This window comes from Eptesicus fuscus, chromosome 10, assembly GCF_027574615.1.
Source record: "Eptesicus fuscus isolate TK198812 chromosome 10, DD_ASM_mEF_20220401, whole genome shotgun sequence".
Classification (NCBI taxonomy): Eukaryota; Metazoa; Chordata; class Mammalia; order Chiroptera; family Vespertilionidae; genus Eptesicus; species Eptesicus fuscus.
The window spans coordinates 21,772,475-21,796,758 of record NC_072482.1 but is presented as its reverse complement, the minus strand read 5'-3'; the positions used below and the strand labels follow the sequence as shown (position 1 = coordinate 21,796,758).

Sequence of the window (24,284 nt, the reverse complement as noted above, 5' to 3'; positions counted from 1 at the left end):
AGACAAGTGGCACTTGTTCCCAGGAGGAAGGTGCTGTAGCTCCAGAGGCAGCAGCGGGGACAGGGGACAGGTTCTTGGGTGTCCAAGATCCCATCCGGGAGACTAAGGATCCTAGTTTGATTGTGGGGTGCAGCTGGATCTGGGAGCCAGCGGTTATGGCCCAGGAGACCTGGCTCTTTCCTGAGGCAGCGTCCACAGTGACTCAATGGGGAGGAAGCGTCAACATCAGTGTGCATTTGGAGAAACACTTTGCACCCCGAATTTGACATAGGACAGGGCCCCGCTGCTGTGCTCAAAGCCCTGTTCTGGTGCTGAGAGCAGAGGGAGACCCTGAGAAGTCCTGGCTGAACAGCAGAAAGGGGAGCAGGCTCTTCTGTGCTCAGCCCTGTGCTGTAAGTGGGCCCCAGGGAGCTGACTTGAATGCAGGGCTAATTAGGGGGATGAAGAAGCTTTGGAGAGTCCTGGGTTCCACAGTGTCAAGGTCAGGACACAACAGGGATTGACTAAGAAGAGTGTTCAGGAGCCAGGAGCCATCTCTGAGGTTCCCATCTCCTCACTGCCACCCCTTTCTCCAATCCCTTGAGGACAGCACCATGGAAACCTGAAAAGTAGAAACATTTTCTTCTACTCCCTATTTCTTGTTGTTGTTGTTGTTGTTTTTCAAACTCAGTTTTCAAAATAAAGTCATCTCTTATTTGGGAACAACTTATCAATGTCTACACAATCTTCCACAGTGTGGAGATGCACATTGGGACTATTGGGGCTAAAGCACCGCTCCCCAGGGCCTTCCCCAGGACAGTGGAGGGGCCAGAGTGAAGTAGCCTGGGTCCCGGGTGCCGGAGGGAAGCAGGTGCCGGCATCTGGGGGAAGGAGGGCCTACTCTTGCATGAATTTTCCTGCATCGGGCCTCTAGTTTCATCATATGTTGTAATGCAATATCAGTAAACCATTCATCACAAATGTGCCTGTTTCCCAGGCCTGAGTCCTCCCTGTGGTACATCAACTCCCACAATCCTTTGAGCCCATTGGGATCTGAGCTTATTATCCTGTCACCTATTTACTGTCCCTCACCCTCCATGTCCTCTCCTCCCTCCTCACTCATCTTAAATTCCATGATTCACCATTTCAACCCCGCCCTTGGCTCTCCCTTGCTGTGTCACTCTTGCTTGTGAACTCTACCTCTGCCTACCGTGCACCTGGCCACATGAAGCTACTGGAGGCTGGAGAAAAATACAGCCACGTGACACTGTCATGTTGAGGTCATTACTCAGACCACAAAGGTATCCACTCCGCTGCCCACAATCATCCTGTCCCTGCACGGCTCCCTCAGTCCCCCATCCTCTGCTCAAACAGCCGCCCTCCTTCCCCATCTGTTACTGCTAGGGCCCTGTTTCCTGCTTCACTGAGAACACTGAACACATTAGAGGACAATTACAGGTTTCCAACGCCATCTGCTTCAAATCCGCTACCACAGGTCAGCTGTCCACCCCACCTCATCACTTCTATAGTGGCTTATTGTTTTGAGCCACTGAAGTTTGGGGTAGTTTGTTGCTCAGCAGCGGATAAGTAATAAAGCTCTCTTCAGTTTCTCTTAGTCTACACCTTGCTTTCCTTGCACTTGGAAAATGTTACCTGCACTCGCTGTTTCCAGTTCTCCTATTCTCTCCTATATTTTCCGTCTTTCCTCCCTTCTCCCTTCTGTCTTTCCTTTTCTCCTTCCTTTGTGCTTGTCATCAGATCTCCCAATCATATAAAATAATGCTGTGTGGTCATGCCAAGGGAAGCATTACGTGGGTCTATATGTTAAAAGTATAAATACAAGGGCTATGGAATAAAAGTAAAGGAAATAATGAATAGTCCGAAAAGAAAATGTCTCGGTGATTCTGCAATGCAAGGAACGAAAGAACTGACTTTCAACTCTTAATGCTTCTACTTAATCTGTGTTTTGGTTTATTTTCAGAACAACAAGGTCAGCAACATAAAGTCTTCCACATTCCTGGTAAAAGTTTAAATAGGCACAGGCACTTTGAAATCACATGAGCATCATCGAGTCTGGTTAAAGTACAGGCCCCACAGGGCCCAGCATTCCTACCGCTGACCATCCCCTCTGGGGAGTTTCTTGTCTTGTGCTCCAGGAGACATGTACACTAATGTTTGCAGCAAAAACTGGAACAACCACATATACATCAATGGGAAAATAGCAAGATTTCAGGATAATCATAAAATGTAAGACTCAGCACTCAAAATGGAAGGACAGCCTCACAGGTGGGAGATGACCCTTAGGTAACGCTGAGTCTCCGCGTGTCCATGCAGGACCAGACCTCTGTGCAGGCAAATGTAAAAGTGGCAACACTAAGATTTGGTTTGCAGATGTGTATATACTTAGTGAAAATCTTTAGAGTATCTCAAGGTATAAGAAGCACAGGAATCAGGTTAGAGGTTACATCTGGGGCACGGGACTGTGTCCACTGATGGTTGTTGGCACCAAGTCAACATGAACAGGAATGCCCCATTCGAGATGCCCAGTCTTTAAACTCTTGGATCTAGCTAGTGTATGTTCTCAACTTTGTCTCCACTCACTGTAGTGAACATTGTTATTAATGGCATTACCAAGAAAATCTTACAAATACTGCTGTATCTCCTTTCTCTAGCTCAAACTTTTCTAAAACTGAAATTTAGAGCATCGAAGAAACTAATCAATTAAAGCAAGCAATATTTTCTTTGGTATAATCCCTATCCAATGTTTTCAGGCACATCTCCTCCAGGATTAAAGAGAAAACCCTCCTCCCCCTTTCCCAGGGCGAGCTCACTCTCTGGCATCAAGTTCCCAGGGTGAGTTTTCTTCTAGAAGTGTCTGTTAGGTTGGATGGAGCAATTGAATTGTTACCCCTCCCCGGGGAACTGACTTTTCAGGCCATTTCCCTATGGACATTCCCTGAGACCACACTTTACTTGTTGAGACCACATTCCGTTATCTCTCCCCTCCAGACCTGCACAGAGAATTCTCCGCCCAGAAAAGCCTGCCAGAAGTCCTTTGAAAACAGCGGACTCCTGTCACTGGGTGCTGGAGCCATCTGGGGCTCAGCCATCTGATGTGCGGATGATCTATTAAATTCGTAATCCTTCACCATTCTGGCCTCCTGGGTTCCTCCTTCAGCGACCTAACAATGTCCAGGGGCAGAGGTGAGGGTGGAGGCAGAGTCCATTTCAGGGAGAGGGGTTCCAGGAAGAGAAGGAGAGGAAAGTGTTGGTCCTGGCATGGGGTGTCTCCCCGGTTCTCACACACCCCTGGGCAGGACTGAGGGAGATGGTGTGACAGGAGCTCTCCGTGCAGAGGGAGGGTCAGGGCAACGTTCCAGGTCCCAGGACTGGTCTCAGGTTCTCAGCCTCAGCCAGAAACTCAGTGTTGGAGAGTCACTATCTCCCTGCAGTTTCACTTCCCCTCTCACAACCTGTGTGGGGCTCTCCTTCCTGGATACTCGTGACGCGGCCAGAGTTCTCACTCCCATTGGGTGTCAGGTGCTAGAGAAGCCAATCAGCGTCACCTCCGTTCCCAGTTATAAGTCTCTGCGGACTCACAGACTCCGCAGACCTGGAGGATGCTGCTCTTGGGGTCCCCAGCCCTCCTCCTGCTGCTCTGGGGGCCCCTGGCCCTGACAGAGGCCTGGGCGCGTGAGTGCGGGGTCGGGAGGGAACGGCTTCTGCGGGGATGAGCGAGGGAAACCTGCGGGGGCGCAGGACCCCGAGTTGGGCGCGTCTCCACCACCCCCCGCGCAGACCCCAAAACCCGGACCCCATCCTGTCCTACAGACCTGGGACCCGAACCCGCGCCGGGAGGAGGGTCGCGGGTGGTCAGCCCCTCCTCTCCGGCCCCCAGGCTCCCACTCCCTGAGACACTTCCTCACCGCTGAGTCCCGGCCCGGATATCGTAAGCCCAGCTTCGTGGTCGTCGGCTACGTGGACGACACGCAGTTCGTGCGGTTCGACAGCGACTCCGCGAGCCGGAGGATGGAGCCGCGGGCACCGTGGATGGAGCAGGAGGAGCCGGGCTATTGGGACCTGAACACGCGGAATGCCGAGGTCGCGGCACAGAGTTTCCGACTGAACCTGGACATCCTGCGCGGCTACTACAACCAGAGCCAGGACGGTGAGCCACGCGGGCCTGGGGCCAGCGACCCGGTCATGATCCCCATCCCCACGGACGGACCGGGGTCGCCCTGAGTGTCCGGGTCCAAGCTTCACACTGAGGCCGTGAGACCCTCCTGGCCCACCACCCGGGAGGACCTGGTTGCACTTTCAGTTTAGGTTTAATCCCTGAAGGTTGGATGGGGTCCGGTCTGGGTGGGGCGGAGCCTGACCGCGAGGCGTGGGGGCGGGTCAGGGTCTCACACGCTCCAGTGGATGTTTGGCTGCGAAATGGGACCGGACGGGCGCCTCCTCCGCGGTTATGACCAGGCCGCCTACGATGGCACCGACTACCTCACCCTGAACGAGGACATGCGCTCCTGGACAGCATCCAACACCCCTGCTCAGATCACCCGGCGCAAGTGGGAGGCAGAAGGTGTAGCTGAGGAAAGGAGACATTACCTGCAGGGGGAGTGCCTGGAGTGGCTGCACAGATACCTGGAGAAAGGGAAGGAGGAGCTGCAGCGCACAGGTACCAGGGTCCAGGGGCCTCCCTCTTCTCCCCTGGGGCTGGGGCTCAACTAGGAGACAGGACACAGGATCAGTGTCAGAACACCCCTCCTTGGGGCCAGGAGACTGAGTCCGCTGGCTTTGCCAATCCAGTTCCCAAACTTGACGCCCACCCTTCTCTCTGTCCCAAGAGGGACACTTTGGGGTGCAGCCTCTCAGGGATAATTAGAGGGGAGACCAAGCCTTAAATAACTGATCAGGGTTCCCATTGACCCTGCAGTGGCTCTGGGACCCATGGGGGACTTGCTCTCTCAAGCCCTGTTCCCTCCCCTCACCCAGTGTATTTGAGGTCTGACAGGGACTTTTCTGAGTCATTTGCCTTCACCCAGGACAGGACCAGAAATCCGTTTCTGCCCCTGAGGCCTGCCTCCCACCCTGGGCTGTGTCCCTCTGACTAGAACTTTCTAAAGACTAGAGATCATCCCCAGATGCTGTGTCCAGGCTGGTGGCTGCTTGTGTGCTCCCGCGCTCTCCCCAAGTGTCCTGTCCACTCTCAGGTGGTCACATGGGTGCTGCTGGAGGGTCCCCAGACAATGCCACGTTCCTGAATTTCCTCACCCTTCTCCTCAGACCCTCCAAAGACACACGTGACCCACCACCCCATCTCTGACCGCGAGGTCACCCTGAGGTGCTGGGCCCGGGGCTTCTACCCTGCGGACATCAGCCTGACCTGGCAGCGTGATGGGGAGGAGCAGACCCAGGACATGGAGCTTGTGGAGACCCGGCCCGCGGGGGATGGGACCTTCCAGAAGTGGGCGGCCCTGGTGGTGCCCCCTGGAGAGGAGCAGAGATACACGTGCCATGTGCAGCACGAGGGGCTGGCCGAGCCCCTGACCCTGAGATGGGGTGAGGAGGGGCGTGGGCACAGAGCCTGGTCTCAGGGAAGCAGGGGCCTGTGGAGGACTTCAGTGGGGTCGGGGCTGAGGCCTGGGGGTCAGGGCCCTCACCTCCCCTTCCCTTCCCAGAGCCGCCTCCTTGGGCCACCATGGCCCCTGTGGGCCTTGTTATGGGCCTGGTCATCCTTGGAGCTGTGGTCACTGGAGCTGTGGTCGCTGTGTTCACTGGATTGATGTGGAGGAGGAGGAATCGCTCAGGTAGGGAAGGGGTGGGGCTGAGTGGCTTGTCTCACTGGGGGTTGCCAGCTCAGGTAGAAGTCTGTTCTGCTTCATTAATGGCAAGTACCATCCCCACACGTGTGGTTGCCCAGTGTGGGTCCTATTTGCTGACACTCACTCTTCAGTAAGACACGATGAACATGAGGGACAGATTTATCACCTTGCTGATTCTAGTGAGGGGGCCTGGTGCCCAGCACTCCCAGCTCAGGTTGGAAGGTCCCTGCTGAGGACAGACTCTGGGACGGTGGCTGGTCCAGTTCCCACACATGTAGTTTTCTCAGGTTTCCTGATCCTGCTCTGAGTCTGTAGTCACAGTTCTGGAAATTTCTCTGGGCTCCAGGACAAGGAGTTCCTTTGGGACCTCATGTCCCTGCCTCCTCCCTGTCTTCTCATGGGATGTTTTCTTCTCACAGGTGGACAAGGATGGAGCTATTCTCAGGCTGCCAGTGAGTATAGAGGGTGACCCCTGAGACCTTATGACAGTGAAGATGGGAGCCCATGGGGGACCTCACCTCCCATAGTTCCTGCTTTAGTCTCCTCTCCTCGGGGCTCTGACCACTTCCTGTTTTGTTCTACCCCAGGCAGCGATAGTGCCCAGGGCCCTGATGTATCTTTCTTGGCTTTTAAAGGTAAAATCCTGATGTAACCAGAGGACAGGACCGGGTGATGGGGATTCTTGGGACAGAGTGAGCCTGCATGGACTGTTGAGAATGTCACCACTTACAGCCACAGAGTTGAATATTTCATGATCATTTTTTTCCACAGCGTGTGGCATGTGCCTTGTGGGGGGAGAAGTGATGGGAGATTTGTTCTGTTCGTGCTCCCACTTTGTCATTCAAGAACCTCTGATTTCTTTCTGCCAATGGCATCTGAATGTGTGTGTTCCTATCAGCATAACATGAGGAGGTGGGAGGCTGGCCCAACGCTCCCACCACTGGCCCTTCTCACACTTTCCTGTCCATCAGAGCCTGGCTGGGCCCTCCCCATCCCTGTCTTTACTTGGTGGTGCTCAGTGTGGGACTGAGTCATGGGAGATTTATCCACACTCCCACTTTGTGACTCAAGTGAAAGGTTAGCCTGGTGATATGCGGGCAGGCTACATAGCCATTTGAATGCAAATAAAGAAAAATGGAATTTATTTAAGGAAAGAGAATGGGGATGTGATACCAAAGGGAAGGGCTGCACAGCACTGAGCCTAGGGGAGGTTGGGTGGATGATGGCAACACCCACAATTTTGAGTTTCATCCTTAGACACAGTCACTGGCCGGAAACTCTGTGAGTGGGTCTGGGAGCTAAATAGTTGGCTTGAAAGGGGATGGAATGCAGGTGTGGGATCAGGTGCCTTTTGGAAAATTTCAGTTGCTTATATGGTCTCACTCCTGGTGTCTGGCAAGTTTTTCCTGCTCTTGCTCCCCTGTGGTGGGAAGCTTACAAATGGCCTTTAAGGGTTATATTGTCCGATAGCCCTAACATCAAGAACCTCTGATTTAAAAAAATAAATTAAGATTGTTAATTCTCAAAAACATATAATTACTATCTGGCAATAATACTCTAGGGAAGTAGTTTTCCAGGTTATAACTTTCTGTAGAATATATTCATTACATTCCCTCATTTGCCTGTAAGTTAACATGGCTCCAAAATTTAAAGGCCTGGTTCCCAAATGAATGTGGAAGTGTTAAAATACGTGTGATTATGCACACATTTTATTCTCTGCACTGCTGTTTTGTTTTAAATATTTCATTTAAAATTTTTATTAACATTACTTGCTTGTTCAATGCTTTTGTGATGGATCAATTAAAATTATTTTCAATATAAAAACTAAAAATAAAGAACTTCTGATTTCTTTCTGCAAAGGGCATCGGAATGTTTTGTGCCTTCCTATCAGCATAACTTAAGGAAGTGGGAGGCTGGCCCCTCCACCCTCCTCCCGCTTCCCTGTCCAGCACCGCCCGGGCTGGCCCCGCCCCATCCCTGTGTTTACTTCGTGGTGCACTGAGAGGCACCTTCTTACTGCCTGATTGAAATAAGACTCTGGATGTGAATTTGTTTTCCTGCTTCTTGCCAGGAAGGCCTGATGGGTAAGTAGAGAAGAAGATTCTAAAATTAGAGAGGGAATAATTGGAATCACTGAGAACTTTCTAGAACCCATGTGTTTGTTGTGCTGAGTCTGTGGCCGGTGGGAACAGGAGGGGCTGTGAGCACGGAGTGTGGTCAGCGGCTGTGTCAAGTTCCCAGGGCGAGCTTTCCTCTGGAAGTGTCCAGGGCAGAGGTGAGGGTGGAGGCAGAGTCCATTCCAGGGAGAGGGGTTCCAGGAGGAGAAGGGGTTCCAGGAGGAGAAGGGGAGGAAAGGGCTGGTCCCATCCTGGGGTGTCTCCCTGGTTCTCACACACCCCTGGGCAGGACTGAGGGAGACGGTGTGACAGGAGCTCTCCGTGCAGGGGAGGGGTCGGCAACGTCCCAGGTCCCAGGCCTGGTCTCTGTGTCCCAGCCCCAGGGCGGAGGCTGAAGCGGGAAGCTCTGTGTTGGGGAGTCCCCACCTCCCTGCAGTTTCACTTCCTCTCACAGCCTGTGTGGGGCCCTCCTTCCTGCATACTCATGACGGGTCCCCAGTTCTCACTCCCATTGGGTGTCAGGCGCTAGAGAAGCCAATCAGCGTCGCCTGCGTTCCCAGAACTAGGTCTCCACTGATTCACCAAGACTCAGACTTTCTACACCCGGAAAATGCTCGTTTTGGGGTCCCCAACTCTCCTCCTGCTGCTCTGGAGCCCCCCGGCCCTGACCGAGACCTGGGCAGGTGAGTGTGGGGTCGGGTGGGAACGGCCTCTGCGGGGGACGAGCGAGGGGGCGGGGGCACAGGACCCCGGAAAGGAGTGTCTCCACAACCTTCGTCCTTAGCCTCCTTCTTTCTGTCTCTGGGTCTCCTTCACCCCTGGGGGGGGGGGGGGGGGGACGACCTGGGAGCCGCACTCTTTGCTGGAGGAGGGTTGCCCGGTGTCAGCCCCACTCCTTCGGCCCCCAGGCCCCCACTCCCTGAGATATTTCTACACCTCCGCGTCCCGGCCGGGCCAGCCGAGGCCCCGCTTCGTCATTGTTGGCTTCGTGGACGACACGCAGTTCGAGCGGTTCGACAGCGACTCGGAGAGTCAGAGGGCGGAGCCGCGGGCGCCGTGGATGGAGCGGGAGGAGCCGGGCTATTGGGACCTGAGCACCGGGAACGCCAAGGCCACAGCACAGACTTTCCGAGGGAACCTGCACACCCTGCGCGGCTACTACAACCAGAGCGAGGACGGTGAGCCCCGCGGGCCCCGGGACCCAGCCAAGAACTCCAACCCCACGAACGAACCGGGGTCACCCCTCAATCCCGAGGCTGCGGGACCCCCGCGACCCCCGACCCGGGAGGAGCCCTCAGGGACTTAGAGCCGATTTCAATTTGGGTTTCACTTATATCCTTGCTGGTGGGACTGGCCTCCGGGCGGGGCTGACCTTGGGGCGGAGCTGGTGGGCGGGGCTGCCATCGGGGCGGGGCTCAATGGGCGACACTGACCTCGGGGCGGGTCAGGGTCTCACACTTTCCAGTGGATGTTCGGCTGTGACATGGGGCCGGACGGGCGCCTCCTCCGCGGTTATCACCAGTTCGCCTACGATGGCACCGACTACCTCGCCCTGAATGAGGACCTGCGCTCCTGGACCGCGGCCGACACCGCGGCTCAGATCACCCGGCGCCAGTGGGAGGCGGCCGGTGAGGCAGAGGAATGGAGACACTACCTGGAGGAGGACTGCCTGGAGTGGCTGCACAGATACCTGGAGAAAGGGAAGGAGGAGCTGCAGCGCACAGGTACCAGGGTCCAGGGGCCTCCCTCTTCTCCCCTGGGGCTGGGGCTCACCAAGGAGACAGGACACAGGATCAGTGTCAGAACACCCCTCCGTGGGGCCAGGAGACTGAGTCCGCTGGCTTTTCCGATCCAGTGACGCCCACCCTTCTCTCAGGGACACTTTGGGGTGCAGTCTCTCAGCGACAATTAGAGGGGAGGCCAAGCCTGAAATAACTGATCAGTGGTTCCCATTGACCCTGCAGTGGCTCTGGGACCCATGGGGGACTTGCTCTCTCAGGCCCTGTTCCCTCCCCTCACCCGGTGTATTTGAGGTCTGACACGGACTTTTCTGAGTCATTTGGCCTCCACCCAGGACAGGACCATAAATCCCTTTCTCCCCCTGAGGCCTGCCTCCCACCCTGGGCTGTGTCCCTCTGACTAGAACTTTCTAAAGACTAGAGATCATCCCCAGATGCTGTGTCCAGGCTGGTGGCTGCTTGTGTGCTCCCTCGCCCTCCCCAGGCGTCCTGTCCACTCTCAGGTGGTCACATGAGGGCTGCTGGAGGGTCCCCTGACAATGCCAAGTTCCTGAATTTCCTCACCCTTCTCCTCAGACCCTCCAAAGACACACGTGACCCACCACCCCATCTCTGACCGCGAGGTCACCCTGAGGTGCTGGGCCCGGGGCTTCTACCCTGCGGACATCAGCCTGACCTGGCAGCGTGATGGGGAGGAGCAGACCCAGGACATGGAGCTTGTGGAGACCCGGCCCGCGGGGGATGGGACCTTCCAGAAGTGGGCGGCCCTGGTGGTGCCCCGTGGAGAGGAGCAGAGATACACGTGCCATGTGCAGCACGAGGGGCTGCCCGAGCCCCTGACCCTGAGATGGGGTGAGGAGGGGCGTGGGCACAGAGCCTGGTCTCAGGGAAGCAGGGGCCTGTGGAGGACTTCAGTGGGGTCGGGGCTGAGGCCTGGGGGTCAGGGCCCTCACCTCCCCTTCCCTTCCCAGAGCCGGCTCCTTGGGCCACCATCGCCCCTGTGGGCCTTGTTATGGGCCTGGTCATCCTTGGAGCTGTGGTCGCTGTGGTCGCTGGATTGATGTGGAGGAGGAGGAAGCTCTCAGGTAGGGAAGGGGTGGGGCTGAGTGTCTTGTCTCACTGGGGGTTGCAAGCCCAGGTAGAAGTGTGTTCTGCTTCATTAATGGCAAGTACCATCCCCACACGTGTGGTTGCCCAGTGTGGGGCCCTATTTGCTGACACTCACTCTTTAGTAAGACACGGGTGAACATGAGGGACAGATTCATCACCTTGATGATTCTAGTGAGGGGGCCTGGTTCCCAGCACTCCCAGCTCAGGGTGGAAGGTCCCTGCTGAGGACAGACCTCAGGGAGGATGGTTGGTCTAGTCCCCACACATGTAGTTTCCTCAGGTTTCCTGATCCTGCCCTGGGTCTGTAGCCACAGTTCTGGAAACTTCTCTGGGAGTTCCTTTGGTACCTCATGGCCCTGCCTCCTCCCTGTCTTCTCACAGGATGTTTTCTTCCCACAGGTGGACAAGGATGGAGCTATGCTCAGGCTGCCAGTGAGTATGGAGGGCGACCCCTGAGATCCTTGATAGTACAGACTGGATACCATGGGGGACCGCACCTCCCATAGTTTCTGCTTTAGTCTCCTCTCCTCGGGGCTCTGACCACTTCCTGTTTTGTTCTACCCCAGGCAGCAATAGTGCCCATGGCTCTGATATATCTTTCCTGGCTTTTAAAGGTAAAATCCTGATGTAACCAGAGGACAGGACCGGGTGATGGGGATTCTTGGGACAGAGTGAGCCTGCATGGACTGTTGAGAATGTCACCACTTACAGCCACAGAGTTGAATATTTCATGATCATTTTCTTCCACAGCGTGTGTCATGTGCTTTGTGGGGGGAGGAGTGATGGGAGATTTGTTCTGTTCGTGCTCCCACTTTGTCATTCAAGAACCTCTGATTTCTTTCTGTCAATGGCATCTGAATGTGTGCGTTTTATCAGCATAACATGAGGAGGTGGGAGGCTGGCCCAACGCTCCCACCACTGGCCCTTCTCACACTTTCCTGTCCATCAGAGCCCGGCTGGGCCCTCCCCATCCCTGTCTTTACTTGTGGTGCTCAGTGTGGGACTAAGTCAGGCGAGATTTATCCACACTCCCACTTTGTGACTCAAGTGAAAGGTTAGCCTGGTGATATGCGGGCAGGCTACATAGCCATTTGAATGGAAATAAAGAAAAATGAAATTTATTCAAGAGGATGGGGATGCGATACCAAAGGGAAGGGCTGCACAGCACCGAGCCAAGGGGAGGTTGGGTGGATGATGGCAACACCCACAATTTTGGGTTTCATCCTTAGATGCAGTCACTGGCAGCAAACTCTGTGGCCAGTGGGTCTGGGAGCTAAATAGTTGGCTTGAAAGGGGATGGAATGCAGGTGTGGGATCAGGTGCCTTTTGGAAAATTTCAGTTGCTTATATGGTCTCACTCCTGGTGTCTGGCAAGTTTTTCCTGCTCTTGCTCCCCTGTGGTGGGAAGCTTACAAATGGCCCTTAAGGGTTATATTGTCCAATAGCCCGAACATCAAGAACCTCTGATTTAAAAAAATAAATTAAGATTGTTAATTCTCAAAAACATATAATTACTATCTGGCAATAATACTCTAGGGAAGTAGTTTTCCAGGTTATAACTTTTTGTAGAATATGTTCATTACATTCCTTCATTTGCCTGTAAGTTAACATGGTTCCAAAATTTAAAGTCCTGGTTCCCAAATGAATGTGGAAGTGTTAAAATATGTGTGATTATGCACACATTTTATTCTCTGCACTGCTGTTAAGTTTTAAATATTTCATTTAAAAATTTTTATTAACATTACTTGCTTGTTCAATGCTTTTGTGATGGATCAATTAAAATTATTTTCAATATCTAATCTAATAATAGACAAATATGCAAATTGACCGCACCTTCGCCACACCTAAGCCACGCCCATCAGCCGATCAGGACGAGTATGCAAATTACTCCAACAAAGATGGCGGCTAATTTGCATATCAAGACAGCGTCGAAAGAGGCCAAGAGCTGCAGAAAGGAGTAAAGCAAGCCGGGGTGGGGGGGAGGAGAAGGGAGGAGCGAAGTCAGGGCCGGGGCGAAGGGAAAAGCAGGCGGGCTGGAGGAGAAGGGGGGGGCCACAAGGGCGGAGAGGAGGCGGGGTAGAGTGCAGCAGGAAATCCTATTGCAGGATTTTTCCTGCAACAGGAACGCTAGTAAAAAATAAAAATAGCCCTAACCGGTTTGGCTCAGTGGATAGAGCGTTGGCCTGCGGACTGGGGGGTCCCAGGTTCGATTCTGGTCAAGGGCATGTACCTGGGTTGCAGGCACAACCCCAGTGGGGGGTGTGCAGGAGGCACCTGATCAATGTTTCTAACTCTCTATCCCTCTCCCTTCCTCTCTGTGAAAAATCAATAAAATATATTTTAAAAAATAAAATAAAAATAAATACAGAACCTCTGATTTCTTTCTGCAAAGGGCATCGGAATGTTTTGTGCCTTCTTATCAGCATAACTTAAGGAGGTAAGAGGCTCGCCCCTTCCACCCCACTTTCCTGTCCAGCACAGGCAGGGCGGGGGCCCTCCCCATCCCTGTGTTTACTTCGTGGTGCACTGAGAGGCACCTTCTTACTGCCTGATTGAAATAAGACTCTGGATGTGAATTTGTTTTCCTGCTTCTTGCCAGGAAGGCCTGATGGGTTAAGAAGAGAAGAAGATTCTAAAATTAGAGAGGGAATAATTGGAATCACTGAGAACTTTCTAGAACCCATGTGTTTGTTGTGCTGAGTCTGTAGCCGGTGGGACAGGAGGGGCTGTCAAGTTCCCAGGGTGAGCTTTCCTCTGGAAGTGTCCAGGGGCAGAGGTGAGGGTGGGAGGCAGAGTCCATTCCAGGGAGAGGGGTTCCAGGAGAGGAAGGGAGGAGAGGGCTGGTCCCAGCATGGGGTGTCTCCCTGGTTCTCACACACCCCTGGGCAGGACTGAGGGAGACGGTGACAGGAGCTCTCCGTGCAGGGGGAGGGGTCAGGGCAAGGTCCCAGGTCCCAGGCTTGGTCTCAGGGTCCCAGCCCCAGGGCAAGGCTGAAGCCGGATGCTCTGTGTTGGGGAGTCCCCACCTCCCTGCAGATTCACTTCCTCTCACAGCCTGTGTGGGGCCCTCCTTCCTGGATACTCGTGACGCGCGAGCCGAGTTCTCACTCCCATTGGCGTGCTGTTTCTAGAGAAGCCAATCAGCGTCACCGCTGCTCCTGGTGCAATGCTTCCAGGGCCTCATCGGGGCTCAGACTGCAGAGAGCGAGGGTGCGGTCTTGGGGTCCCCAGCCCTCCTCCTGCTGCTCTGGGGGCCCCTGGCCCTGACAGAGACCTGGGCGCGCGAGTGTGGAGTCGGGAGGGAACGGCTTTTGCGGGGATGAGCGAGGGAAACCTGCGGGGGCGCAGGACCCCGAGTTGGGCGCGTCTCCACCACCCCCGCCCAGACCCCAGACTCCTACCGTGTCCTAAGCCTTCTCTTCTGTGTCCGGCTGCCCGTTTCGTCTCCCGGGCCCCTTCCCCTTTCCTGTCCCTCGGATCCCAGACCACGAACACGCGCCAGGAGGAGGGTCGCGGGTGTCAGCCCCTCCGTTGCGGCCCCCCGGCCCCCCATTCCCTGAGACATTTCTAAGTCAGCTACTTGGATGATAAGCAGTTCCTGCGGTACGAAAGCGACTCGGAGAGTCAGAGGGCGGAGCTGCGGGCGCCGTGGATGGAGCAGGAGGAGCCTGGCTATTGGGACCTGAGCACGCCGAATGCCAGGGGCAACGCACAGACTTTCCGAGTGAACCTGCACACCCTGCGCGGCTACTACAACCAGAGCGAGGACGGTGAGCCACGCGGGCCGGGGTCGCCCCGAGTGTCCGAGTGCAAGTTTCAACACACACCCGGGAGGAGCCTGCGAGGACTTGGACCCGGTTTTTACTTTCAGTTTCTGTTTAATCCCCGCGGGTGGGGCGGGGGCGCGGCTTAGTGGGCGACACTGATCTCGGGGCGAGTCAGGGTCTCACTCGCTCCAGGAGATGTTTGGCTATGAAATGGGACGGGCGCCTCCTCCGCGGTTATTTCCAGTTCGCCTACTACATCGCCCTGAACGAGGACCTGCGCCTCTGGACCGCGGCTGACACAGATCACCCAGCAAAAGTGGGAGGTGGCCAGTGTGGCTGAGCGATTCAGGAACCTCCTGGAGGGGGAGGGCCTGGAGTGGCTGCACAGATTGCTAGAGAAAGGGAAGGAGGTGCTGCAGCGCGCAGGTACCAGGGGCCTCTGGGCCTCCCTCTTCTTCTCTGGGACTGGGGCTCACCAAGGAGACAGGACACAGGATCAGTGTCAGAACACCCCTCCTTGGGGCCAGGAGACTGAGTCCGCTGGCTTTTCCGATCCAGTGACGCCCACCCTTCTCTCAGGGACAATTAGAGGGGAGGCCAAGACTGAAATAACTGATCAGGGTTCCCATTGACCCTGCAGTGGCTCTGGGACCCATGGGGGACTTGCTCTCTCAGGCCCTGTTCCCTCCCCTCACCCAGTGTATTTGAGGTCTGACAGGGACTTTTCTGAGTCATTTGCCTCCACCCAGGACAGGACCAGAAATCCGTTTCTCCTCGTGAGGCCTGCCTCCCACCCTGGGCTGTGTCCCTCTGACTAGAACTTTCTAAAGACTAGAGATCATCCCCAGATGCTGTGTCCAGGCTGGTGGCTGCTTGTGTGCTCCCTCGCCCTCCCCAGGTGCCCTGTCCACTCTCAGGTGGTCACATGAGGGCTGCTGGAGGGTCCCCTGACAGTGCCAAGTTCCTGAATTTCCTCACCCTTCTCCTCAGACCCTCCAAAGACACGTGACCCACCACCCCATCTCTGACCGCGAGGTCACCCTGAGGTGCTGGGCCCGGGGCTTCTACCCTGCGGACATCAGCCTGACCTGGCAGCGTGATGGGGAGGAGCAGACCCAGGACATGGAGCTTGTGGAGACCCGGCCTGCGGGGGATGGGACCTTCCAGAAGTGGGCGGCCCTGGTGGTGCCCCGTGGAGAGGAGCAGAGATACACGTGCCATGTGCAGCACGAGGGGCTGCCCGAGCCCCTGACCCTGAGATGGGGTGAGGAGGGGCGTGGGCACAGAGCCTGGTCTCAGGGAAGCAGGGGCCTGTGGAGGACTTCAGTGGGGTCAGGGCTGAGGCCTGGGGGTCAGGGCCCTCACCTCCCCTTCCCTTCCCAGAGCCGTCCTTGGGCCACCATTCCCCGAGTGGCCCTGGTTGCGGGCCTGGTCATCCTTGGAGCTGTGGTCGCTGTGGTCACTGGATTGATGTGGAGGAGGAGGAAGCTCTCAGGTAGGGAAGGGGTGGGGCTGAGTGGCTTGTCTCACTGGGGGTTGCCAGCTCAGGTAGAAGTGTGTTCTGCTTCATTAATGGCAAGTACCATCCCCACACGTGTGGTTGCCCAGTGTGGGGCCCTATTTGCTGACACTCACTCTTTAGTAAGACACGGGTGAACATGAGGGACAAATTCATCACCTTGCTGATTCTAGTGAGGGGGCCTGGTGCCCAGCACTCCCAGCTCAGGTTGGAAGGTCCCTGCTGAGGACAGACCTCTGGGAGGGTGGCTGGTCCAGACCCCACACGTGTAGTTTCCTCAGGTTTCCTGATCCTGCCCTGGGTCTGTAGTCTCAGTTCTGGAAACTTCTCTGGTCTCCAGGTCTAGGAGTTCCTTTAGGACTTCATAGACCTGCCTCCTCCCTGTCTTCTCACAGGATGTTTTCTTCCCACAGGTGGACTAGGAGGGAGCTATTCTCAGGCTGCCAGTGAGTATGGAGGGTGACCCCTGAGATCCTGTGATAGTACAGACTGGATCCCATGGGGGACCTCACCCCCATAGTTCCTCCCTTAGCCTCCTCTCCTGGGGGCTCTGACCCCGTCCTGTTTTGTTCTACCCCAGGCAGCGATAGTGCCCAGGGCTCTGATGCATCTCTCACGGCTTCTAAAGGTGAGACTCTGACGACAGCAGGGGTTGGGGCAAAAGGGAGAGGACCGGGTGATGGGGATTCTTTGGGACATAGTGAGCCTGCATGGGCTGTTGAGAATGTCACTGCTTACAGCCACTGAACTGCATTTGTTCATCATTTTCTTCCACAGCGTGAGGCACTTGTCGGGGACTGAGTGATGGGAGATTTGTTCACGCTCCCACTTTGTGATTTAAGAACCTCTGATTTCTTTCTGCCAACGGCATCTGAATGTGTGTGTTCCTATCAGCAAATGTGAGGAGGTGGGAGGCTGGCCCACCCCTGTCCGCCACACCCCCTCCCCAGCCTTCCTGTCCAGCAGAGGAGGGGCTGGCCCTCCCCATTCCTGTGTGTACTTCCTGGTGCGCTCAGCTGCAGCTTCTTTCTGCCTGATTGAAATGAGTCTGGATATGCATTCTTCTTCACTTCTTGCCATGAAGGGGTGATGGGTTCATTAAAGGAGAACAGCCCGGCTGGTGTGCCTCCGTGGCTGAGTGTCCACCCAGGAACCAGGAAGTGCTGATTGGATTCTCTTTCAGGGCATATGCCCAGATTTCAGCTCAGTTCTCACCCGGGTCATGCAAGTGGTACAAATGGATGATTCTCTCTCATCACTGATGTTTCAATCTGTCTCCCTCTTCTTTCCTCTCTCGGAAAATCAATAAAAACATATTTTTAAGAAAAATTAAAGGATAAGATCCTAACATTTGAGAGGAAATAAAGGGAAGCACCGAGAACTTGTCCGGTCCTGTGTGTTTGCTGTACTGAGGCTGTTGCAGGGGGGACAGGAGAGGCTGTGAGGACCGAGTGTGGTCAGGGCTGTGCCCAGTTGGTTCCTGGTCTCTCTTCAGCTGGGTCGTCTCTCTGCTCCTTTGTCCTTCTCCCTTCAGTAGGACCTTGTCCCACCAGGACTTTCCATCACAGGGACTCCAACATCACCGGGCTTTGTAAACTGTCCTCATGAGGAACATCTCCAAAACCGTGGGCAGCAAGGCCTTCCTGTGTGCGGGTCAGCCTAGGCTCAGGCCTGGGTCCTGCCCTCAGCCCTCATCTTCTGGGATGTATTTGTTGTTTCTCTGTTTGTGTAGAGGACTATGCCTGTCTGTGTTCTTGTTATATGGTTTGGTCTCTTTCTTCTTTAGAGTGTCCCCTATCCAGCACCAGCCAGAGGTGATTTAGTTTTCTGTCATTTTGCCCACAAGGCTCAGGGTTCCCTGCACTCAAGAGTCCGTGGTATGGAGAGATGAATTTTCATTCTCATCCTGCTCTTGGCTCCTTCCAGGAATTGATTGTTCTTTCCATCTTTTCCTAAACTCTCCAAGCAACCAGGTCCTGGAATTAGCAGAGAGGAGAGATCCTGTAATAGGTCATCTTAGATAAGTTCCTGTTCGAATTCTGCTCTGTTCGCTCACCCTCTCTCCCTGCCCTGCCCTGCCCTCTAGTGCTGGCTGCAGTGGGAACCCTGGGATTTCTGAAGCAGAGTCTCCTGTAGATTCAGGGAGAGCCGCTCTGTGGGAAGAGCAGGTGCACTGATGTCAATGTGAGAGCTCGCTGTGCTGTAGCTGCCACCGGACAGCTGTGGTCTGAGGCCACATTAATGAAGACGTGTCTCTAGCACAGGGAGGTGCTCTGCACTGATCATTCATGAACCAATATTGGTTGTGTGCCATGTGTGTGACAGTGTTTCTGCATCTGGGGAACATTGAAGGAAAATCAGAAGAGCTGCTGTCCTGTGGGACATACGTTGTGTGGGAAGAAACAGCGTGAATGAAAAAGCACAGTAAACAAGGAAGGCAGATGCGTGTGACAAGGGGTAAGTGTTCTGGGAAAAAACGCCGAGGGGAAGGCAATCCCAAGTGTAGCTGTCGGGGACACTGACCGTGGCAGATTTTTTTTTTTTGCTTAGTTTTTAATACACACACACACACACACACACACACAGACACACACACACACACACACACACACACACACACACATTCTCACACACTGAGTGGCCAGATTATTATGATCTCTGAACGCATAATAATCTGGCCACTCAGTGTATATCCTATATAATAAAAGGCTAATATGCACATTGTCCCCTCTACCAGGAATTTGACCAGCAGGCAAGCTGACCAACCACCCATATCCCCTCCCCCTAGCCAGGCTGGCCAGACTCCACTCATGCACAAATTCATGCACTGGTCCTCTAATACACATACACACACACACACACACACACACATGCACAAACTGAGTATATATACTAGTGGCTCGGTCCATGAAATTTGTGCATGGGAGGCAGGGGTCCCTCTGCTCAGCCTGTACCCTCTTCAATTCGGGACCCCTTGGGGGATGTCCGACTGCCAGTTTAGGTTGAATTGGGCTTAAACCTGCAGTCGGACATCCCTCTCGCAATCCAAGACTGCTGGCTCCTAACCGCTTGGCTTCCTTCCTGATCACCCCTAACCACTCTGCCTGCCTGCCTGATCGCCCCTAACCACCCTCTCCTGTCAGCCTAATTGCCCCTAACTGCCCTCCCCTGCTAGCCTGATCACCCCTAACTTCCCTCCGCTGCTGGCCTGATTACCCTTAACTGCTCCCCTGCCGGCCTGATCGCCCCTAATCGCCTCTGCCTCAGCCCCGTCACTGTGGCTTTGTCTGGAAGGAGGACCAGACGACTGGAAGATGTATGGTCGACCTGGTCTAATTAGCATATGACCCTTTTATTAGTATAGATTTTATTTATTTCAGAGAGAAAGGGAGAGGGAGAGAGAGATAGAAACATTAACGATGGGAGAAAATCTTTGATTGGCTGCCTCCTGCACGTCCCCAGCTGGGGATGGAGCCCACAACCCAAGCATGTACCCTTGACCAGAATCCAACCCGGGACTCTTCAGTCCCCAGGTCGACACACTATCCACTGAGCTAAACCACTAGGGCTTGTCTGTTTGATTTGGGTGGCCAGTCAGTGGGGGCCTCACTGGGAAGGGAGCTTGAGGAAAGCATTGAAGGACATGAGGAATTATCCCTGAGGATGTCGGAAGGAAGTCCTTTCCAGCAGTGGCACCTCCAGTGCGAATGGCCTGGAGCAGGAGTGTGTCTGGATTTAGAGGGAGGAGGCCAGTGTGGGAATGCAGCAGGGAGTAATGGAGATGAGATAAAGACAAGGCCAGACCTCCTGGGCCTGGAGGAAGGAAGAAGGGCAGGGACAGTGCTCTGAGTGAGGAGGGACCCACAGGAGAGTTTAGAGCAGGAGAGGCCTGGCCTGATACCCCTTTAAAGGATCACTGCGGCTGCTGAGCTGAGAACAGTGGGAGGTGAGGGGCTGTGGGGAGGCAGGAGGAGTCTGTGAGGGGCTCCAGGCTGGAGAGGTGGAAAGAGTGGGTGTGCTGGGGTTCTGGTTCCTGCTGAAGATGGACTTTAGAGCGTGCCTAGTGGTTACTCTGGGGCTTGTGAGAGAGGGGTCAAGGTCACCAAAAATCTCAGAGGACACAAGTAGAGAGACAGAGTTCCCATTAGCAGAGATGGGGAGACTCTGGAGCAGCCCATTTGAGGGGCATCACAGGCCTTCATTTTAAGAGATGCTGGAGCGGAGTGTCTGTTAGCAACACACGGGAGTCGTCGGATTGGCAGTTGGACATATGAGTCTGGAGATCAGGAGAGATGTTGGTTGGAGAAACAGACTTGGGAGGCGACACAGCTAAATGACATTTAAAGCCCTGAGAATGGACGAGGTCACCAAGCAACTGATGGCTACAGGAGACCAAGGAAGAAGGACTGAACCCAGGACCCAGTGCTGAGCCATCTGGTCAGACCACACACCAGAGCCGACTGCACTGTCTGTCTCCGGGTCTAGCAGGCACAGGGACCACGGAGCCCCCGACGTTCCTGTGCGCAGGACCCACCTGGACCTCTTGTTAGGTCAGGACGTCCGGGGCAGAGTGTGAGAGTCCGGCTCTGTCCCAAGGTGCTGATGCTGCTGGTCTTCAGATCCCACATTGAGCAGCGAGAACCCAGACCAGGACTCCCCGTGTCGTGTGTCAGCCTCGCCTGCAGGGCTGTTACACACGTGGTTCTGGTCTGTGCCTGATTCTCTGGGTCTTGGGTCTGAGAGAGGTTGGGGGTTTTGTAAGAAGCTCACAAGCAATCCTGGGGCTCAGCCAGCCTGGGAACCACTGAGGCCAGTGCCACAGCTCAGGGTGGGGAGGGGTTTTACATCCACATTTAAAGGTTTTCATTTTTCCTCAGAAAGAAAATGGAGGACATTTATCACCAGTTATGAGATATAATGTTGGGAGTTACAAGTCATTCTCTCTGCCATGGGGTAGAGACAGGTGGAAGAGTTAGGACATGGGCCCTGGGTCCCAATAATAACATCTCTGAGGCTTGCTCTCTGAAACTGTTCCCCAGGTATATTTCTTGGAGCAAACAATGGAATCCCAATGTATTCTAATTTTGACATAAAGTAGTAAGTATATGATATTGGACTCTAATAGTATTTTGGGGAAAACCACAGGCTTCAGGTCACACAGCCAGAAACTGATCCACATTCAGCCCAGGTCAGGCCTCACACAGGAGCCACTGCCTTGCTGCTGGGCACCGATGCTCATACCATCACTGACCCCTGATGCTGGTCCCTGGGCCCTGTGCTAGGACTGCCACCTCTGCTCTCCTGGCACCTGACACTGTTACTGCCACTCCCGTCACCCTTACCAAATGCAGCCTGCACAGTCCCAGCCTCTCTGTGTCACCACGTCCTGAGTCAGGACAGATGGAGCCTCATGCCGTGTCCAGATGCACGAATGTTGGGGGATGTGAGTTTCCCTCTTTTATGGAAGGACGTGGTCTCTGCTTCCCATCAAGTCTCTTTATGTGTCGAATTCTCCTCATGTAGGAAGAGAATTCAGGTGCTGGGGTGAGGGATGGATAAGGATGAGAATTTTCAAACTTGGAGCAAAGATCTAAGCCTGGGAGGTTGGTACCTTGTAGGCAGTTAGATTTGGCTGGGAGAACAAGTGTCCAATAGATGACATCCCATCTGGTGAGCTACTTGCTTGCTCTGACTCTGATTTTCTTTGTAGGATGGTGAGAGATTTTTTTTCACTGAGTTCTCTCATTCTGGGATACCGACTATTTCCGACAATTTAACTCAATTCTGAGGAAAACAGTCATAGACTGCAGCATCTCCAGTGACAAGTTTGAATATCTTTTCAAATTTGACAGCACCTTTGAGATCCATGATGACATCGAAGTGCTGAAGCAGATGGGAATGTCGTTTGGCCTAGAGCAGTGGTCGGCAAACTCATTAGTCAACAGAGCCAAATATCAACAGTACAATGATTGAAATTTCTTCTGAGAGCCAGATTTTTTAAACTTAAACTTCTTCTAACGCCACTTCTTCAAAGTAGACTCGCCCAGGCCGTGGTATTTTGTGGAAGAGCCACACTCAAGGGGTCAAAGAGCTGCATGTGGCTCCCGAACCGCAGTTTGCGGACCACGGGCCTAGAGTCAGGCAAATGTTCTCTGGAGGATCTGAAACGTGCTAAGTCACTGGTGCCAAAGGCGTTAGAGGTTATATCACAGAGATCTCCACAGGACCGTCATGGTTAAATCAGGGACTGCTTTTGAACTCTACCCAATCCGTTTCCAGTTTAGACCTGACCACTGGTGCCACCTTGTCCCAATCAAGCATAATCCAGGGGTTCTGCTTGGATGCTGAAGTGACCTTAGCAATTGGGCAGATCCTTGCCCCCAACAGTCACTAGTCCAGCAGTGCGGCCTCTCACTGCTCCGAGTCCCGCCCTGCTCGCTCAATGATGAAGACGAGGAGGAGGACTCTTCCTCCCCAGAATAAAGACAGGACGAACCCCCCCAAAAAACCCTATCTTCTAGAAGTTTCTCTTGAAGGTTTTTCTGCAAATAGCCTTTTGATAGACAGAAAAGGTAAAGAGGGTGAAAAGGATTTCATGCGTAAGTCTCCCTACTCCAGGCTTCCAATCAAGTGTCATTTAAATGAATAATTCCACATATCAGCCTCCCCCTTAAAAATCACTGAACGCTTCCAGATTACCCAAACAAGGATCTTTGTTTTTGAGACAAACCCATTTGTAGTTGGAGGCCAAGTCAACTTGCCTTGAAGATTCAGAGGCGATTGGTTACAGTTCTTCAGCACCGAGGAGTAGCATGACCCTGGCAGTTCTGTGTCAGCCGTGCCGCTCCGTGCTTTGTGCATGTGAAAGAGAGACTCCTGGGCCCCGTTTTCTTAACATTGGCCTTGCAACTTTATGAAGGTGTTTCGCCTGAATACTTCATTCCGGCTAAGTTTCCATAGGAATTTTAAAAATTTGAAAATCGAGTACTTCATACAAAAAATAATGTTTTCTTGATTAAACCAACAACAGTATAAAACCCTTATTACTCAGTAATGAGACATTTCACTAACCCACACCAGACAATAAGTTTCACTTGTATGAAGTCCTATTATATATGTCCTGGATATTTTCTAATAGCCATTCTGAATATTTCAAGTTTTTATCAATCAAAGGGTATAATTCTCAGGAGTTCCCTTGAGTAGCAAGTAGAAGTCAGATGTTGAACAATAAAACAAACACAAACCCTATCAAAGGTTCACTACACTTCCCCTGGAAGGGACGTTTTCTCTGAGCCCTGCAGGATGAGAAAATCCAGGTGAGGGAGGGAGAGGTGGGAAGTGATTCGGGCAGACAGAACGCCATGCCTGAAGTCCCTAGCCAGGAATAGAGCGGCTGTCCCAGAAACTGAAAGAAAACCATGGAGCACTGCTGGCTGAAGGGCCGGTGGCTCCTGGAGAAGCCCGTTAGGCGAGGCACTGCAGGCCGTACAAACTATCGTGGTCTCTCTGCAGAGACTGATAGAAACCACTGAAAGGTTTCCAGTGTCCCTGGGAAGGTTCAAACTGTATAAAGTCATTGGCCTCGTTTTGTCGATTTGAAAGGAGGGCTTTCCCCATGCTTGTTGAGTCGTGTCCTCCCCCGGTTGTGAAAAATTCTCCGCTGCCCTCTTCAGGTGTTTCCTCTTCCCCGTTCTAACTTTCTCCTCCTCCTCAGGAACCCCAATGAGACGCGTTGGATCTCCCTACTCTAGCCTACTCTCTTAACCTCTCTACCAGGTTTTTTTTCACCTCTTTTTCTCTCTGTGCCGCATTCTGCAAAATTTGAGAGTGTACTAATTCCATATTCAGCCTAGGAGTTTTTCTTTCTTTCTTTTTTATTTCTAGAAGTTCCATTTACTTTTATTACAAATATATAACACATGGCTCATATTTTCTAGTGTTTTCTTAAATGTTATTAACCTTTTTATTTTGTGATCACTGTGGAATCACATGCACTTGTAAGGAGTAATCCGGAGAGATCTCGTGTATCCTTGACCCAGTTTCCTCCAATGGTAACCTCTTGCAAAACCGTAGCACAGTCATACCAGGACCTTCATTTTTTAAAATTTATTCATTTTTTATTTTATTTTAAAACCTGTATGGTTTTATGAACCAGTGTCTCCCCAATAATTTCAATGAGAGAGAGAGAGAGAGAGAGAGAGAGAGAGAGAGAGAGAGAGAGAGAGAGA

General features: G+C 53.5%; 2 protein-coding genes and 1 pseudogene across 15 annotated transcripts in view; all 3 read left to right on the top strand.

Moving 5' to 3' along the window:
- The window catches only part of LOC103283920 (patr class I histocompatibility antigen, A-126 alpha chain-like), a 64,092-nt gene extending 46,772 nt beyond the window's left edge, over positions 1-17,320 (top strand). The window contains exons 1-9 of one of the 9 annotated variants that reach the window (XM_054722695.1): positions 7,770-7,888; positions 8,482-8,604; positions 8,830-9,099; positions 9,370-9,645; positions 10,237-10,512; positions 10,632-10,745; positions 11,170-11,202; positions 11,337-11,384; positions 12,581-12,743. In XM_054722695.1, the coding sequence (XP_054578670.1) occupies positions 8,532-8,604; positions 8,830-9,099; positions 9,370-9,645; positions 10,237-10,512; positions 10,632-10,745; positions 11,170-11,202; positions 11,337-11,384; positions 12,581-12,597 (1,107 nt within the window). In that variant the 5' untranslated portion in view covers positions 7,770-7,888; positions 8,482-8,531 and the 3' untranslated portion in view covers positions 12,598-12,743. Of the gene's footprint in view, positions 1-7,769; positions 7,889-8,481; positions 8,605-8,829; positions 9,100-9,369; positions 9,646-10,236; positions 10,513-10,631; positions 10,746-11,169; positions 11,203-11,336; positions 11,619-12,580; positions 12,744-16,636; positions 16,685-16,833 lie in introns of those variants that run through there. The other 8 variants (XM_054722698.1, XM_054722694.1, XM_054722703.1 and 5 more) reach the window with 8 other exon arrangements.
- LOC129147051 (patr class I histocompatibility antigen, A-126 alpha chain-like) lies at positions 3,557-7,666 on the top strand. Of its 6 annotated transcripts, none has more exons than XM_054722709.1 (7): positions 3,557-3,672; positions 3,878-4,147; positions 4,382-4,561; positions 5,266-5,541; positions 5,661-5,789; positions 6,224-6,256; positions 6,392-7,666. In XM_054722709.1, exons 1-7 carry the CDS (start codon positions 3,600-3,602, stop codon positions 6,454-6,456), a joined length of 1,026 nt encoding a protein of 341 aa, XP_054578684.1. In that variant the 5' UTR covers positions 3,557-3,599; the 3' UTR covers positions 6,457-7,666. The 6 variants fall into 6 exon arrangements, with proteins under 6 accessions (XP_054578684.1, XP_054578682.1, XP_054578681.1 ...); XM_054722707.1 differs by having other exon boundaries at positions 3,558-3,672; positions 3,878-4,138; positions 4,382-4,657; XM_054722706.1 differs by having other exon boundaries at positions 3,558-3,672; positions 4,382-4,657.
- A 2,399-nt stretch (positions 17,321-19,719) lies between the features above and the next one.
- LOC129150552 (transcription factor Dp-2-like) lies at positions 19,720-22,539 on the top strand (annotated as a pseudogene).
- The last annotated feature ends 1,745 nt before the right edge of the window (positions 22,540-24,284 follow it).